Source organism: Strongylocentrotus purpuratus, unplaced genomic scaffold (genome assembly GCF_000002235.5).
Source record: "Strongylocentrotus purpuratus isolate Spur 01 unplaced genomic scaffold, Spur_5.0 spur5_scaffold_12, whole genome shotgun sequence".
Lineage (NCBI taxonomy): Eukaryota > Metazoa > Echinodermata > Echinoidea > Camarodonta > Strongylocentrotidae > Strongylocentrotus > Strongylocentrotus purpuratus.
This window is the reverse complement of record NW_022145597.1, coordinates 9,857,237-9,875,582: the sequence shown is the minus strand read 5'-3', so window position 1 is coordinate 9,875,582 and position 18,346 is coordinate 9,857,237. Positions and strand designations below refer to the sequence as shown.

Below are 18,346 nucleotides of genomic sequence, written 5' to 3'. Positions count from 1 at the left end.
AATGTATAACTAAAGCACTGTAATGTATTACAGCATTTTATCCCAGTGTTGTCACTACATATTGACTTTGTGTACACATGAGAGTTTCACAAGAAAAAAGGGTAATTTTCAGGGATGTTTGCGGACTTGAGAAAAAGGGATACTTATTTCTGTTTTAAAGAGCAAAACATTTCAAACAAGGGTAACAAATTTCAGAGAGGAACATGCGACTCATATCGAATGAGGCAAATTTCGTGAAAAATAGGGTATTTTTTTAAAATTTGTACTGGATGCGCCCAAAATAAGGTTATATTTTGTACCTGTTTTTAGGGGAAAATGGGCATATTTTGTAGAAAATGTTCTTGAAAGTCTGCAAAAGGGGGGGGGGGGGGGAACATTTTTGAAACTGCTAACAATCACTCGTTACCCCCCTTTGAATATGAAGCATCATCACCGGGCATATTCAACAAATAATGATGAGAAAGAGTTAAAGGAAACTCGACTCGCCCCTATTCTTAGTTTCTTACATACAAACAATACAACATATATTTACAGTAAGCTATTTTTTACTCCTAACAGCCATGAAAGGAATAACATAAAATGAAAATGAAATTTTAAGATGTAAATAAACTTTAAATATTAAATATCAAAGTGGTTTGTAATCAAAGCGAAACATCATGAATGAAAATATGAAATAATTTTGACTCCAAATATGAGAAGAACAGCAGATTTGTTACATTTCAACAAGCAAGTAAGGCACTTTTCAAGGGTAACAGTGTTCACCGTATCTTAATAACAATATTGTTATTGTCCACTTTCTCTCGCTCTCGTCAACACAAAACTTGAATTTGTCCTACATGAAATGCTGGTTCTTGCTCAAACGGGAATCAACTGTTTTCCAAGAAATTCTGCTCACATGACAAGGTCTAGCAAATAATGTTCAGACAGCTCAACAAATATAATCACACGTCTAGTCCAAATGTCTTAATGCTTGAAAGAAAACCGATTCAGGAAGGAGAGGAGTTGAAATGCTTTGTCATTGTTTTGATTTTCACTTCCTCTCTTTTATTCCCCTTTTTGTTTTACGTATGCAGGATATTCTGTTTATTCCACTTTGAGTTACAGGTCCGGGTCCAACCTGGGGTTCGCCAAGTGAAAATGAATATCTTGTATGTTCAAGGAAATAAACCTCATGATTTTTCAGTGTTGACCGGTAGAAAGTCCTTTGGCCGTTATTCAAAATCAAACCTGAGCTATGTCAAGTAAAAATAAATATCTTTTGAAATCTAGAAAATGAAGTTTAGTTTCGCAAGATTGAGTGATAGAAAGTCCTGTTTCTGTTTAAAAAACAAATTATTAATGGATCATTCAGAAGTTACATACATGTACTGCTATAAAACCGAATAATACATGTATATAATTCACCATTCATCTGTTTTTCTCTTCTTTAATGTAGGGTTATGAGGGCAAATCCTTTTTAAATCCCCTTTTGTTACCAGTGACTCTCAAACCTGGGTCTTGCAAACTGAAACTGATTATTGTGAAAGTTACAGGAAATGAGGTGTAAGTTTTGGAGGGATCAGGGATAGAAAATCCTCTTTCTTTTTCTTTTTAAACAAAATCACACATCGATGAGTCATATTCAAAATTAACATGTCTGACATAATCATCATATGATCCTTATCTTGCTATTAGTGTCTATCTGTCTATCAATATTTTGAATTATTTTTTATATTGTTCACAGCGATTACATTTTGCAGATTAGACCCGTCAATGATGCCTAATAACCACAAAATCTTGAATCTCATCCACTGCAATCAACTTTGCCAATTTGATCCATTCCAAGTATATACCATGAATAACCAGTCGATTATTCCTACAGATCCACGTATCATTAAACTTATCAATAACAAGTGTCATAATATTTTAGCAAAGGTCACTCTTCACAAATCCAATGCACTAATTTCAGTAGCTTAAGTATATCAGGTATTGCAACTTGGTATTAACAGCAGGTTTATGAAACGGAGGCCAGTAGTGGACAATCCACAGGCTCAAAATTCACTGTTACAGGTAATACAAAGTTTTGGTTATGGGGTCACAAATTTGGTTCAAATGAACATATTTAAAGCATATTCGATTCTACAATAGATGATATTGAAGGTCCATCTTGCCAGGGTTTTGTCGACCAGAATACAACTTCTGGGGGTGTTTCACAAAACTTGTCATCAGTGACAATTGACAGTTTTTGTTACAAGCTACTGAAATCCTTGCTTCTAGTTGGTTAACAGCAGATTTGTCACTGATTTTTGTCATTTGTCATTGAAAAAGGGTTTGTGAAACACCCCCCTGGTGTCCACAGTTATTTGTGAAACACCCCCTGGTGTCCATAGTTATTTGTGAAACATCCCCCTGGTGTCCACAGTTATTGTCCGTAGATGGGGGCCATTATTCTTAGACCAGCGTGATCTTGGTCTTTGCCGTGTTGACCTGCCAAACGTTGAGCTCCTCGTACGCTTCGATGGCCTCCTCGTACTGGTCATTGGTGTAGCCCTTGGCCAGACAGGCCTGTCGCGCTTCGGTGTACTTGATACTGCGGCCGGACTGCTCGGAGATCACATCGCAGACGATGCGGTAGATCACGTCCTCAGCACGCTGTGGCCTGGTGGCAGAGAAAATTGAAAGGAATTGGGTAACTTTGTCTCAGATTCTGAAACAAAATCCTAGATTTAGCTCATGCCTGCAATCACAATTATGAACCTTTAGGTCAGTCAGGAACCCCATGACTTTTACAAGCCGATCGCCTGTTTGATTATCAAGATATTTATAATTGGAAATTGTAATTTAAAAATTCAATTTCCTAACAGTTTGTTTAACACTACAGTCTATTGGGGAAATGAATATACCGGTCACTCATTGTTAAACGATGCCTTTAAGAAAGACACAGATTAGGAAAGGAATGATACAGAGACAATTCTGACATCACTATTTTAATGCAAAGTGATTTAAGTGTTAAATAACCAGAAATAGTGATATCAATAGAAAGTCATAGCCAGGAGTGATAAGTGAGCACTAAATTTTTTCTTCTTCAACAACGCTTTCGCATGGTGTCAAATACTCCAAATTTGTAGGGCGGAGTTCCTACTCTCATCAAATTTCAAGTGACTAAAAAAAAAAAAAAAATTCATGGCATTTGTCTGTAAGGGCCTTATTATCTTACCTTGCTGCGGTATCTGTTTGACCAATCAGAGACTCCTTGGACATCTCCATCAGACGCATCGCTTCGTTCACGTCCTCCTTATCAACGACCTCGATCAGACGCAGACGAGCCTGGGTTATTCACAAAGATCAGAGTGGAAATTAATAATTATCCTGCCAATGCTACAGTTCAAATTCTAAGTCATAGTTGTTGTTGTCATTGTTTTTTTGTGTCATCGGCGTTTCATTATGAATATTTACGCCTTTTGATTTTTTACTATTGGTAAATTCGAACTCTTCATACATCTCTAGTTTTTGATAATATTTTCTTTTCTTTTTCTTCTTCTTCTTTCCCTTCCTTAGAATTTGATTCATCATTTATATATTGGCATACAAAGAAAGAAGTTAATTTCATAATTTGACATAAGCTCTGTCCTAATTAGTTGTAGCATGGATAGCTGAAAAAGGCCAAATTGGTTCTTCTTTCAATTCAATTCGATTTCAATATCAATTTCACATTTGTGACTAAGGACACCTTTTCCTGTTTACTGAATGGAAACATGATCACAAAGTTGCTCTTATTTTGTCCAAATGAAATTATTATGTTAATTTGTACTTCATTCAGTTAAACCCAATGCTACGTCTACTTCTCATTAAACAGCCGATAACTCACATCATTGTCCAACTTCCTTTGTTCAATTCAAATTTAAACTGAGCTGAAACCCAGCGTCAGGTTTACATTTGAGTAGAATATGCAACAAAGTGTTTAACAAAGCGAACATATAACAATTTATTTGTGGAAGAACCCTCTATATACTATCAAGAAATAGAAAAATAAAAAAATTGAATATCATGATCACTTTATTCATCTCATTGCAGTTGTTTCCTCTGTTTTATAACCACAAAGCATGATTCGAAACGGAGAACTCACCAGAGCTGTTGCAAGTCGTAGAATACTAAGAAGGGTTCGGGCAGAGGTGAAGGTGGAATCCTTGCTCCCACGAGCCTCTTTACGCATCTCTACATACGCCCCTGTGATGTAGTCCGTTAGGGCCTCTGGGATAACTGGCTGTTTGGTCTTGCAGAGGGCGATGTAGCGCCTGGTAGAAATTGACAAAAAATGAACCAATTGACATAAATGCAATGCTTCTCAGGAGAAATTTCAGTTGTTGAAACATATTTGTGGCTCACACCCAGTAAATAAGATCGATTGATCGATCTGTAATTGAAAACAAGTCAGAAAATCAAGGAGCCAGCAGGATTTTAAACAAACAGGAAACTGCGGTAATCTGACCCGAATTTGTATATAATATTCATATTCCATTCTTGTTTACAAATGTCATTTTAAAAAAATCTTTGGAAATGATCATCCTGGCCAATTATTGGTAAGTAGCAAATTTTGCTAAATAAAACCAATTAGGAATCATCCAAGTTTACCTGGATCTGGGTTCAGAGAGATCATGTAAATCAAACGTTCCATTCAAGAAATATATCATTGACAAGGATTCCAAACTTGATCAAAATTTGAGTGAAGACGCTACAGCATTTTGAATGGAGGGGGAAGAAGAGTTGGCACGATTAAAACCGAGGTTCTCCAAAGACATGCGTCAGCAACAAATGCTCCAAGCTTCCTTTAGTCAAAGGTCTAGGATTATGGTTTTAGTTGCAATCTGGTTTTATGATGGATGTAGTGTTACTGCGTCCCATTTGCAGGCCCAAAAAAATGAAAAGGTTAAATTCCAACGGCATTTGAAAGATAATACTAATTTAGAACTTCCCTAAAAAAATGTACATTTCATGCTGCGCAAAGATTCAATCAGTTTAATTTTGGCCATTACAAGAAGTGGGTTATTGATGTAGACAAAATAATGATCATGTACCCTTTACAGCTTATTTTATGTATGTCATTACCAAAGAAGAAAAAAGCCAGTCAGTGAAGTCAGTGAAGTCAGTGAAGTCTAGCAAGTAAACGGGTTTCCTTGCGTAGTTTGAATATTACGACACTGCTAACGTTTCAATTTCACAGATAGGACATACCCAACATATTCATAATTCCTGCAAAGTTCTACAGAATTTGATGTTGGCTGCAAAAGGGACATAGTATCTTTAAAGACACATAGAAGTGGGCTCTCATGGGGAATCTAACACCATTTGGGTGTTTAACAACCAACAAACCTTATGTTATGCTTTGCACTTTCCACCCATTCCCCAGTATGGCAAAGTCATGATCTTCACCAAAGGCTTCTTGATAGCCCACGGTTTTGCTGTGAGCAGACTTCTATCCCCATTATAAATGGTATTTTGTCAAATTGTGGAGTGCCAGCTAATTATGGCCTTCTGCACATGGAAACTGACCACCCTCTCCCTTTTAACGTCAAGGAATATTTGTGGAGTGTCAGAAGTGTCAAGTCTGGCAGACAAGGCGCTATCAAGAACCCACTATCAGTATTATTATCTTAGATCCAAAGCTGTAACTTACCTCATAAGGTTCATGTGAAGTGGGTTCACCTGGGTGGGAGGTTGCTTGCAATGTTGATGAACATAGGTGATATGCTGGGCAAGCCTGCAACAAAGGCAAAATAAATCTCACATCATTATCATAAATAGATAAAGTTTGCAAAAATATGGTTCAAGTACAATTCCTATTTTATTGTGTACTTATATTGCATGCTACAGACAAGCACCTTCATGTAACAAAAAAAAGAAAGAAAGATTTTTCCTAGCTGCAAAATATGGGGCAAGGCTTTCATCCTTTCAACACTCATCTCCTTTGCAGACAGGAAATTGAAAATGGGAGTTCTTCATCTATTTTCCTTGAAATCTTTCCCTCCTATTACCCTTGAATATTTTCCCCCTTATTTTTTTTCTGATGTTACAAATTCTCACAGATACTACTAGGGTCTTCTTATCATCCTGGGCCAGTTTCATAAAACTTCTTATCAACAACAAGTGCTAAATTACTATGACAAATTTGCTCTCAGCCAATCAAATGCCACGATTTCAGTAGCTTATAACAGTTAGTTGTTACTTGTTATTGATAACGAGTTTTATGAAACAGGGCCCTGGGGAGTGTTTCACACGAACTAAGATCGACTTTTAAGTTGGATTTAACTACGGCAGGCCATTCATGCCACTAGTTGCTCTCCCTATTGGTCTCTCAATCATGACCTTTAGATAATATTTGAATGTCATAAAAGCTGAATTCTGTAGATGTGTGACCATGATTTGTATGTCTCTTGAGAGACCAATGTCAGTAAATGGTGAGAGCAAACAGTGGCATGAACGGCCTGCCATAGTTAAGTTCAACTTAAAGTCGATCTTAGTCTTTGTGAAACAGGGCCCAGGTTCCCAATAGTCCTTACCTCAAGTCATTCTCCCTATCAGCTTTGTCTTGGATGAGCCAGAGAACATCAAATCGAGAGAGGAGAGCTGCGGGAAGCTGGATGTTATGCTCCAGGGACTTCTTAGGGTTGTAGCGGCCGTAAGCAGGGTTGGCGGCGGCCAGGATGGACACTCGGGCATTCAGGGAGGTCATGATACCGGCCTGGTGGTGGTGGGATTTGAGAGAATGACGAGCTTGTAAGCATTGAAACTATCAATGATAATGATAGGCATTTCTATCCTGCAATCTATCTAGAAATTCTATTACGAGGCACACTAATTATTACCCCGGCTTTAGCCTAGCTGCCATTGCAGCGATCTAGCATTTCTTCATCCTAGCCTTCTCATCATATAACTGATATTCATGTAAGAATGACTCTAGAGGCATTGGGGATTCTTAATATCTGCAAACGGGAAGCCAATATTTGATGATGAATGCATCAGGTTTGGAGCAAGTTTGCACGGAACAAGATCAAACTTGTTCCACAACCAGATAAGAACCATATTGCCACAGCCACACAATACCCATAGCCACACACAGCGAACGATCAATGTTCATGACTTTCCAGAAGGATTCATTTATTCCACGACATTCCAGCTTTTTGATAACCATGGAAACATTGCTAAAGGTAAAGACCAGTTTTGGAAATGCCCCCCTCTCAATAGATGAAATGAAAGCTCTTATTACCAATCATGTGAAAGAATATGTTTTGACTTACACGTCATGATACAAATTTTGCCAGGAAACCGCCTACTAATTGATAGATTTGGTAAATTATTATATCGGATTGGATAGATATCGCATAGTCCCATATACATCTTTCTGTGTACAGTGCTTGTAACTTTACCAAGACTGGGCCAAATTTCTTATCATTTTGATGATTCCAGAACCTTGCAGTACACACCAATACCTACACTGTATATGCTAGATGATCAACCTTTTCACAATGTTTCTTTCATAATGTGATCGCATGACCAGAACTGGTCTATACCTTTAAATTTTTACTACATTACAAGTTGATAAAATCACCTTTGCAATAGAGATGGTCTGTTGTTCCATCACCTCGTGGATAGCCGTCCTGTCCGTCTCGTTCATCTTATCAAACTCGTCAATGCAACATACCCCCTCATCGGCCAGCACGAGGGCACCGCCTTCAAGGATCATCTCACCAGTGACAGGGTCCTTCATGACGGCAGCTGTGAGACCGACGCCCGATGACCCCCGACCCGTGGTGTACTGACCTGGATGAGGTAAAATGGATGTATGAATTTGACACAGTCTAAATGGAGGAATTGACAACTAAAGCCCATCTGCACTACTTGCGCCCTCTATATAGCAAACAATGCCTAATCAGTGTCTGTTGGTCCCCCATGATCCCCTTTCTCTAATGTTAATTGAGAGCTGGTTTGATGACATAACTACCTGTCAGTGACCTTGCAGGGAGGTCTCATCCCCCCCGGCCAAATGAGTGCAGACAGGCTTTACAGTGTCTTTTGTTTCAGAATGTTTATTATCATAAAAACCATTGCAGAAAAAAGTATGCCCATATTGTTGCAACGTAGACGATGGATGTTATATATAAAAAAAAAAAGGCTTTACAATTCTCAACTTGGTATTAAACATTGAATCAAATGCGAAATGAATATTTTCTCTCATAAATTCAGTTTTGTTGCTATGCCACTGACAAAAATCTTAAGAAACAATTGGTAAGAAAAAGAAAATCAAAAAGTGATCAATGTGACGAATATCTGTTCCTTGAGAATTTAAAGAAAAATCTTTTTCGCCAGTGAGAAAACACTTTCCAAATCTTCTTGGTTTCTTTCTTCTTTCAAATTCAGGAACCTGTTTGTTATTCATGCATAGATGTACTTACTCCTTGGTGCAAGACGGTCGATGTATCCTAGCAACTGAGACTTAGCCACACCAGGATCTCCCATCAGACAGATATTGATGTTTCCTTAAAATACCAAACAGAATGGAAACTCAGTTTAATGATAACAAAGATAATTTCTGGAAAGGTGACAAACTTCAGGGAGGTTTAAATCCTGAATAAGTACCTTTTTTTTAAACAGAGTGCTAAGTGTCGCCTTTTTCATTTTTTTACAAATAACAATGACTATAAAAAAACTTCCAAAATCTATATTTTCCCTTAAGAATTTTTTTTCAATCAAACATTCAACCTTAATTATTACTATTGCAAATATGTTTTTATACAACCGTTGTATAAGCTACATCTATTCCATCATAAAAATCTAAGAAAACCAAATTTAATGCTAATTGCAGAGGAACTCACATGATACGTCACTGTGTTGCAAGTTTGTGTTTCAATGATAACCACTTTACTTTAAAAATGTATAACGTGCCTCATTTTAATCGGATTTCATTCAAACTTTCAGAAATTTGTTTCTCTTATTTTCTGCTTTTATTAAAACCAACTTAATCTCATAGTGGACTTCCCCTTTATTAACTCTTATCATGCCACAGGTCTAATCCCCATTGTGCCAAGCCCCAATCCTCCCGTGCCAGCTTTATTTTGAGCTAATCTGATTAACGCAATGGTTCTATGAAAAGAGCATGCGAAACACAGCACAGTCCAATGAGCATGAACAATAACTGCTATTACGAATGCGTGCAAAAGCGCACATGGCAGTCAAGCAGTGGTTTGCTTGCATGTACAAAGCACTATCTTTCAGCAACAAATTCTCACCTCTGATCTTCATTCCTTTGGGAGACCTATCGACTCCACCGACCAGGAGAAGGAGAAGGGCTTTCTTGACATCATCCATGCCGTAGATCTCGGGGGCGATGGAGCTGGCAAGCTTCTCATAAAAATCTTCCTCTGTCAATGAAAAATGAAGATAACTTGGTATGATTGTAAAGATGGACAAGATAAATGCAATTTGGTCTCAAAGATGCCTCCACCTACATGTACATAAAACCTCCTCTATAAATGGAAAACATCAACACATATCTGTACCTTAGAAATTTGTTTATACAGAAGATAACATGATATGGTTGTAAAGATGAAAAAGATTAATGTCCAGGGTCTCAAAGATGCCTCAACCTACATGAGTCCTCTTCTGTTCAATGTTTAATATCAACACACATCGACAAAATGTTTTATTTAGAAGATAACATGATATGGTTTTAAAGGTGAAAGAGATGAATGCAACTGTGTCTCAAAGATGCCTCCACTTGCATAAATCCTCCTCTGTCTAATGTATCACATCAACACACACAACACAAAAATTGTTTTATACAGAAGACCAATGAAGAACATCAACACATACATTACGAATTGGTTTATTCAGAAGATAATGTGATATGGTTGTTAACAACAACAAGATAAATGTGACTGTGTCTCAAAGATGCCTCCACCTACATGAATTTTCGTCTGTTCAACAAAAAACATCAACTCACAACAACAACAAAATTGTTTATTCAGAAGACAACATGATAATGGTTGTAAAGATGAACAAGATAAATGCGACTATCTCAAAGATGCCTCTGCCTACATGAATATCCATTGATCAACAATCTTGTGACCTTTAACCTCTGACCTCCATGCCATAGATCTTGTGTTTAATGCATTTTTTGCTTGCAGTGCAAATGGAGCTAAAGAGTCTGAACTTACCTGCAATCTGTTGAACCTCCTCCTCTGATAGCTCTTCCATGGACATCTCTTCATCGTCTGCTTTGTTCATCTTGACGATACTCTGATGAAACAAGATGGGAGATTAAATTAGTGCCGTCATCAATATTGAGCATTACATATATACAGTATCCTACAAAAAGATTTTTTTTTAAATTCTAAAGTAACCTCTTACAATAGTGTACTAATTAGCAATGATAGAGACATTATTTGTGATATGCGCATCAGAGCAAACATTTTTTAAGCTTAAAACTAGCGTCAGATTTAAACTTGAGCAGCCACAGAGGACACTGACATGTGTATCCATGAAGGTCTCTCAGAGCAGACCTTGATACATCAAATCAGCTCCCAATTAACATAAGAAAAAGGGGATCATGAGGGACCAACAGGTACCGCTAAGGCATTGTTGGCTATATAGAGGGCGCAAGTAGCCTTAAGTAGTTCAGTGGGGCTTTAAAACTAGCCTCAGATTTGAACTTGGGCGGCACAAGGGCCACAGAGGATCGCTCAAAGGCCACCACTCACATGTGCATCCATGAAGGTCTCTGAGAGCAGACCCTGAGACATCTGCCTGAACCCTGTCCTCAGCATTGGAAGGAACACGCCGGTCACGCTGACGTGATCGCCGGGCTTGCACAGGCGCGTCGTCTCGCCCCTCGCGTAGATCGTCATGCTGCGGGGGATGTTCCCGACAGGAACCTGGTCGCTCTGCTCCTGTATCTTGACCTCCTGGAACTTGACGAACTTTGACCCTCGGGTCTGGAGGTAGAGACGACCACCGGATCTAGAAAAAGTAACAGTAATGAAATTTGTAATACACATTAGGACGGGACGTAAACTACCGATTATTATTATCCGACTTCCTGGAATTTTACGAACTTTGACCCTCGGGTCTGGAGGTAGAGACGACCACCGGATCTTAAACAAGAAGTGACAGAAAACAATAATGGTCTTTGTAACACACACATTATGACGAGGACGCACACCCAAATAAACTGACACAATTCTGCTGCATCGACCCCCAAGTCATCTGTCTCTAAAAATCCCCACAAAATTTTCCATACAAGACTATTTGACCACAGACTTAAATATATACTTACTTGTTTGTTGTACACTCTTGGCTGGGGCATGTCAAAAGAGGCATGAACATTGGGGAATTGATCTGAAACGAGTAGGGAAATAGAATAACTTAATACAGATTACCTGTCTTAAAGAACACTGTACAAAACTACACAGAACAGGCAAATGAACACATAATTGTATTGCAATTGACATGAAATTAACATGGAATGGACATGTATGTAGCACAAAATCAACACTGTATATTTGTTTAGGTCGCATTGGAGACCATTTTTTTCTTCACTGGCCCATGGGTATTGCTTTTTTTTGTGTACAGGGCTCCAAAAATACAGAACAAGCAAATATTTTAGTGGTATTAATGAGGAATCTATGAGCTTTGGAGATTACAAGTCCCTAGAAAAGGACTTCTTGCCCTTCCACTTACCGGTTGGTATGTCTCAGCACCGCACTGGTCACACGTGTACGTAGCAACGGTCATCATGGGCTTGACCTCTGTTGACCTGGTCACGATACCCCTGACCTGGACTAGCTTGCCGATGCGGCTGGCCTTAATGTCACGAACAGAGAGGGACTTCTGTTGTGAGGGTATCTTGAAGTACAGCTCACTGTAAAAGAAATCAAGATATCAGCCATTACAATATGAAATGCCTTCTTCATGCTGGCTCATATCCATTTTTTTCACTAGCCCATGGGTACTGCTTTTTTCTTCTGTATACAGGGCTTCAAAAATAAAGAACAAGCAAATATTTTAGTGATATTAATGAGGTTGTCATGGGATTCCTAACTGACCTACAGGTTTATAATAATAATTGTAGCATGAGCTAAATCCAGGATATTGTTTTAGAATCTGAGACAAAGTTACTGAGTCATTTTGAGGCGATATAACTTACTATCTTCTCATGAGCTCAGCAGGGAACTGATTCCTTGCGTCGCGAGGCTGCTCTGCGTTTGGTCCTCTCACCCTCTGCTCCATCAGAAGACGATGCTCGATGTAGACATCCAACGCATCCTTGTGGATGACCTTCGAGGGGACAAGAGAAACATTAAGAAAATTTTGATCTTTCTAAAAAGTTAGTTGATGATGTATAAAAAGAAATTTGTGGCATTTTTCTTCTCAAGAATCACCTTCAGGTGATGGAATGTGCATTTCAGCAGACTTGGGTTAAAGGCAATTCTAGATTATTAATCATCTAGTATAGTGAGGGGTTCCGATCAGTACGATCAAAAGAAACTACAACAATCTTATAGGAAATCACATTCAATGAAAACCCTTGGTTGGTTGGTTGGTTTTATTTTCCGCATAAAAATTCAATACATACAAGAATACAATTTACAAATAATACAAATCAAGAATTAAAAAACGGCTGGAAAGCTCTATTCAGAGCCATTATTAAAATGGCTCTGTTCTTCCTAGAGGTCCAATCTATTGCTTGAGCAGTTGAAGTGATTACCTTGATTAACTGAGCAATTGTACAGCTACATGTATCATATCTTTGTAGTATTGAATACATTGGTATGAACTGGTTTGAATAAATAAAGGTTACTTCATCAAGTTCATATTATGAAGTGCCACCGCCTTTAATAAAGCAGGTTTGCTACTTTTTTTATTCTTTTACTAGCAGAACACAGATTGGAGCACAAACCATTCTACATCCAATATAAGAGATACCGTCAGTCTTCAAGTTATAAGCATCAAGACCCTCATGGCTTTTAGCAGACAATACAAAAAGTAAAAGACTTGTTAAAAAAAAATAATAATAATAATAATAATTACTAAAAAAACAAAATTAAAAAAATTGAGACAAAAATCCCACCTCCTTTTGTCTGTAGTCGGGCAGAAGATCATGCACAGCATCAGCGAAGAGCTGGATGTAGCGTCGGGTGTTCTCAATGATGGCTTCCGCCAGCTCTGGGTCGTGCTCGGACACATCGTCGAGATCGATGGTGACGGCCACTTGCTCTCTGTGTGCAATGCTCACCTGAATTACACATCAATGCAAAAGGGCCATTCCATGGTAACTCGCGTTACACTTAATGGGTACATTGACACGATAATGTGCCTATATCTTTAGAACTGCTAGGATCTACAAGATACTTTTTTCAAACATGGACAGGGTAGATATAGAACAACTGAATGAAACAAAAAAGAATATTGAAGAACAAACATTTTTAGATTCTTGGATTATTGAATTTCGGTAACTCGCGTTACAAAAAAAGGACATGGTCAATTCTACAAGACCCTCTTTTCTCCTCATACTAGACAATCTTGACAAAATCTTTCCTACTTTAATTTGATAGTAGGCTGTGACTTACTAGTATAAGATCACAATATTAAAGATAAGAAACAATGGACTAGTAAAATGCAGGAAGCAAATATGTCGGTAACTCACGTTACAGTAACTCGCGTTACATTTTGTCCGGAGGCCATTTTCACCCCTATGTAATAGATTAAATATCACAGGACCCCTTAGAATATGGAAATATATTCATCTTTTTCCATTTAGCGAAATTTTCAGGAAAAAATATTACAAGAATCCTGTGTAATCTGCAATAAATTGGGTTTTTTTCAGCTACAGTCCCACATGTACGTATTTGATGATAGTTTGAGATCTTAGGAAATCAACAAAAATGAAAAAAAAATTGTATTGAATTTGAAAGGCCCTAATGTTTTATGAACATCCATGGCATAAGGTTAGTGATAAATCAAAGAATTAACATAAGAGGTACATTTCTTTTTTTGATGTCATGTCCTTCTTCTCATGGAATGGCCCAAAAGATAAAAATTGATTGTCAAAACTTTTAAGGATTTTTTGCTTCATAAACATATTCAGGGGTTTTCGGCAACCACTCATCTAAACAAAATGAGAATTAACAAAAAATTACACCAGAAAGGGATAATGGGGTAAATTTGTTTGTGAAAATTAAGTTAATGGGATTCTCCAAATAAAACGAATGTATGCTAAAACAGTAGGCCTTGTTCATCATTAGTTTTCCTTGCTTATTTGCAATCTAATACTCTTCCAAATTATTCATTTCATTTTATTGGAGAACGGAGATCAGACGATTGCTACTGTACATGAACTGGTACTTCTTTCATGCCATTTGTGCAACTGTGGCATTGATATCTTCAGTCCTACATGAACATCAAGATTACAATCATTATTGGGCAAATCTGACCCATTTGCCCATGTTTTTCATTCCCATAGCAGAAAAGTGAGGGAATTATACTATCAAGTCTAATTTACATAAAATTACCGGTATGCAAAACTTATACAATTGAACTTGCAAATGGGCCAGACTTTCCGTTTAAGCCTTCGTTCGGATAGGTAGCGGTAATCCACATATCCCCCCCCCCCCCCATTTTTATCATGACCCAAAGTAGAAGTTTTACATTTCCGTATTTCATGACACAGAACAGGTGTAAGTGAAAATTACTGGATACACTGTGTAGGACCTTTGTTGCACGCAATTATTATTAACAATTTAATAAATTATGTATTATCGTCTTTAACTCACAGTTAACAATGTCATATCTCAATTTGAACAGATCGTTGTTAAAGTTGTGGATTTCATGATCATAAAGTGCAAATCTATTTTTCATTACATTGATGCATTTTTTTTTAATGAGAAATTTGTTTGATTTGTGTAAGACGAGTGAAAATTAAAAACTTCTCACCAATTGTTGTGCATATTTGAAGTCCTTTTTTCCTTTCCTGCCTCCATCAACATAGAAATCTGTCAAGAATCCTTTGCATTTTTCTAAAGTTACATGGGGAAATGGGGAAAAAGAAGGCATTCATTAATTCAACAGGTTATGAACTCAATCCCAGACAAGTCACAAGAACACAACCCCACACAAATAAAACAATAATTGAAAAAGGACGAAAGTTGTAACATGTCATTGACATTAGCCCCATCCGCCAGAGTCAGATATTTGAACTGAACTTGTACTTGTACTTGTAGCGCCCATCACTGAAGATGAAACAAAATGAAACATGCCTAACACATGTTAAAATATCTAGATCTAGACCTAACTTAGATCTATATTAACAATAACAGGTAGACTAAGGAACACGAACATAGCTTCTTGCAACATGTCAAAATGTCAAGTGAAATCCTCGTACTTGTCTAGATCTTTCCTCATTTGATCTAATTCAAGTCAATTCTTCTCACTGGCACTGCACTGTGCTAATAATAATAGCCAATAATACAGACTAGGATCAGAGTTTGACAAAGCCAAAGCCAAAGGCAAATAGGTATGGAGCCGGACATGGAAAATTCTTGACATGTCTGACTTCAGTGACTTGTTTAGACTTTGGAAATTTGGACAGAAAAAAAAGAAGAAAAACAAATTTATTTTCTGCAACTGCAAGTCTGAAGTCGATCAGTCGTTAATCAGACAAAATATAATCAACAGTTTACAAACAAACGAATAGCACGTAAACGGCCTCTGATGTCAAACATTAATAGCTACTTTTTTTCTTTTTACTTTTTTTAAATGCTGCACTTCCAGTGCAACAGTGCATGTCATGATGTGCAGCGCTTGTAGCGCGGAGTTGTCCGGACCCACCACGGCAGCACTTGGCTGTCTATTGAAACTGCGTACGTTATCCCTTTAAAATTTAAATGCCCTTCACATTCACTATCGTACAGACTTGGCTCACCAAAAACAAGGGTAAAAAATCGTCTAAAAAGACACACTTACCCTTTTCTGCAATGTAATCTTTGGCTGACATGATGACAACTTGTGTATTTACCCCTTTTTAAAGTAAAACTTCAAAATATACGGTAAAATTAGCGAAATATTACGTGTAAACAGACAGAGACTCGGTCTTTTGTGTATAATCGTACCGACGAACCTGGCGCGAAATATATCACGTGATACATCAGCAGCGCGAGTTAACTAGTCTTGTCTCAGCTCAGTAATTTTTATCTAAAAATATAAAGAAAGAATTTTACCCAAATTCGAAACAAAAATGATATCTTTTTTCTGACAAAATTATATATATAAATATAATGAGCACTAAAATTAGATTTGTATTGTAGTATGTGACAAAGAATATTGCTTTTTTAATTTTCATTCAGTATAAAAATGCATCGTATGCGTTGAAAAAGGTTACGGGATTCTACCTACTATACTACATTGTACTTTGAATTGTGCATTTTGCTGCACCTGTTTGAAATAAGAGCACTCTGCGCAAACGGTAACGTTTTTATAGGAAAAATTTATTCTCTGCACTATTCGAAAAGAAAGGGAGAGGTAATTATTTTTAGCACAGTACGCTGGAGATGAGAAGTGGAAAAGGTTTTTTAGAATGTAGAGAAAAAAGGGAGGGAAAAGTAAGAAGTTAAAGTAAGAATAGAAAACAAGAAAAGAAATGAACAAAGAGAAATTAAAAGAAGAGAACAGAAAACATAAGCAAAGAGAAGAAAAGAAAAATAAAAGAAGGTAAAGAAGAAAACAAAACAAAAGCCCTGCATGGACCATTAATCAGGTCATCAAGTCAGCTTTTCTAATTATATTTGTGTTTTCTTTATCATATAATCATGTCTCGATCTGTTCTTTTATTCCTCAAGTGTCGATTAAGTGATGCACCAACAAAATAAACCCTCAGCATCTTGGTTGGGCGTCAAGTGAATAGACCACAAGTCTAGACCACACGACATGCATAGATAGAGATGAATTGCATGCATGTACATGTATATCCACGGATATTGTCCACCAGAGTATATAGCCCTTTGAAGTAACTAAAATCACTGTGCAATGATTAAAGGCAATGTACAACTGTAATTCGGATTATTATGTTCATACTGATATACCTAGTGAATGGGGGGGGGGGGGGGGGGGGCAAAACAAGACCAAGTGAAATTAATTGGGATTTTAAATTCAGATTAGTTTGGGGTTAATCCAGCCAAGAACCTCACATGAAGTATAAGGGGGGGGGGGCAGAGGCGGCCCTCCCGGGGGGCAGGGGAGGCACAGTTTTTCAGATACCCCAAAAGTGCCCCTTTTTACATAGGAAAGTGCCCCTTTTACTTAGGAAAGGTGCCCCTTTTACTTTGACAAGTGCCCCTATTACTTAGTAAAAGTGCCCCTTCCCCCTTTTCACCTCTGACAAGTGCCCTTTTTACTTTTGGCACGTGGTCCTTTTCCTTCGACATGTTCCCATTTTTCCTTGGCAATAAGTGTCCATTTTCCATTCTCGTAATCTTGAAATTATCTTGAATAAGTGCCCTTTTTAATCTCTAGTAAGTGCCTCTTTTCAGGTACGAAAAGTGCCCCTTTTCACTTATAATAAGTGCCCCCTTCACCTCTGATAATTGTCTTATTCAAAACTGAGAGGTGCTCCTTTTACTTTGACAGCTTCCCCTTTTTTCCTTTGTAAGAAGTGCCCCTTCTCCTTTTAATAACTACCCCTTTTTTAAACTCGGATGAGCACACCTTACATTTTAACATGTGCCCCTCTTATTTTCTAATAAGTGCCCCTTTTCCTTATGATAAATGCCCCCATTAAAAAGAGAGAGCTCCTTCCCCTTCTCATAACTACCCCTTTCCCTTTCTAATAAGTGCCCCTTTTTCTTATGATAAGTGCCCCCATTAAAAAGAAAGAGCTCCTTCCCCTTCTCATAACTGCCCCTTTTAAAAATCTGAACGGTGCCCCCTTTTCATTCAACAAATGCACATTTTCCTTTATTATAAGTGCCCCTTTTACATTTCCATAAGTGCCCCTTTTCATATCTGGTCAGTGTCCCTTTTCAACTCTGATAATTCCCCTTTTAATAATGATACGTGCCCCTTTTCCTTTCTAATAAGGGACCTATCCCCTTTTCACCTCTTATAAATGCCCCTATCAAAATCTGACGGGTGCCCCTTTTCCGTCAACAAATGCCTATTTCCCATTTTCGTAAACGCCTCTTTTTCATCACTGGTGAGTGCCTCTTTTCAGGTGAAAAAAATGCCTCATTTTCACCTCTTATAATTATCCTTTGTACTTTGACACGTGCTCCTTTTCTTTTCTAATAAGTGTCTTATCCCTTTCGATAATTGTCCCCTTTTC

The 18,346-nt window shown here is 37.7% G+C and overlaps 1 protein-coding gene across 1 annotated transcript; it reads right to left on the bottom strand.

The window, feature by feature from the left end:
* Positions 1-2,423: 2,423 nt before the first annotated feature.
* LOC574771 (DNA replication licensing factor mcm7-A) lies at positions 2,424-16,171 on the bottom strand. The gene is made up of 16 exons (XM_011675888.2): positions 15,994-16,171; positions 14,965-15,047; positions 13,103-13,267; positions 12,179-12,309; positions 11,713-11,893; positions 11,309-11,370; positions 10,734-10,992; positions 10,191-10,272; positions 9,264-9,395; positions 8,430-8,513; positions 7,586-7,797; positions 6,537-6,718; positions 5,654-5,737; positions 4,106-4,274; positions 3,197-3,306; positions 2,424-2,638 (listed from the first exon to the last, which is right to left on the bottom strand). The coding sequence occupies exons 1-16, from the start codon at positions 16,022-16,024 to the stop codon at positions 2,431-2,433; spliced, it is 2,175 nt and encodes a 724-aa protein (XP_011674190.1). The 5' UTR covers positions 16,025-16,171; the 3' UTR covers positions 2,424-2,430.
* Positions 16,172-18,346: the final 2,175 nt, after the last annotated feature.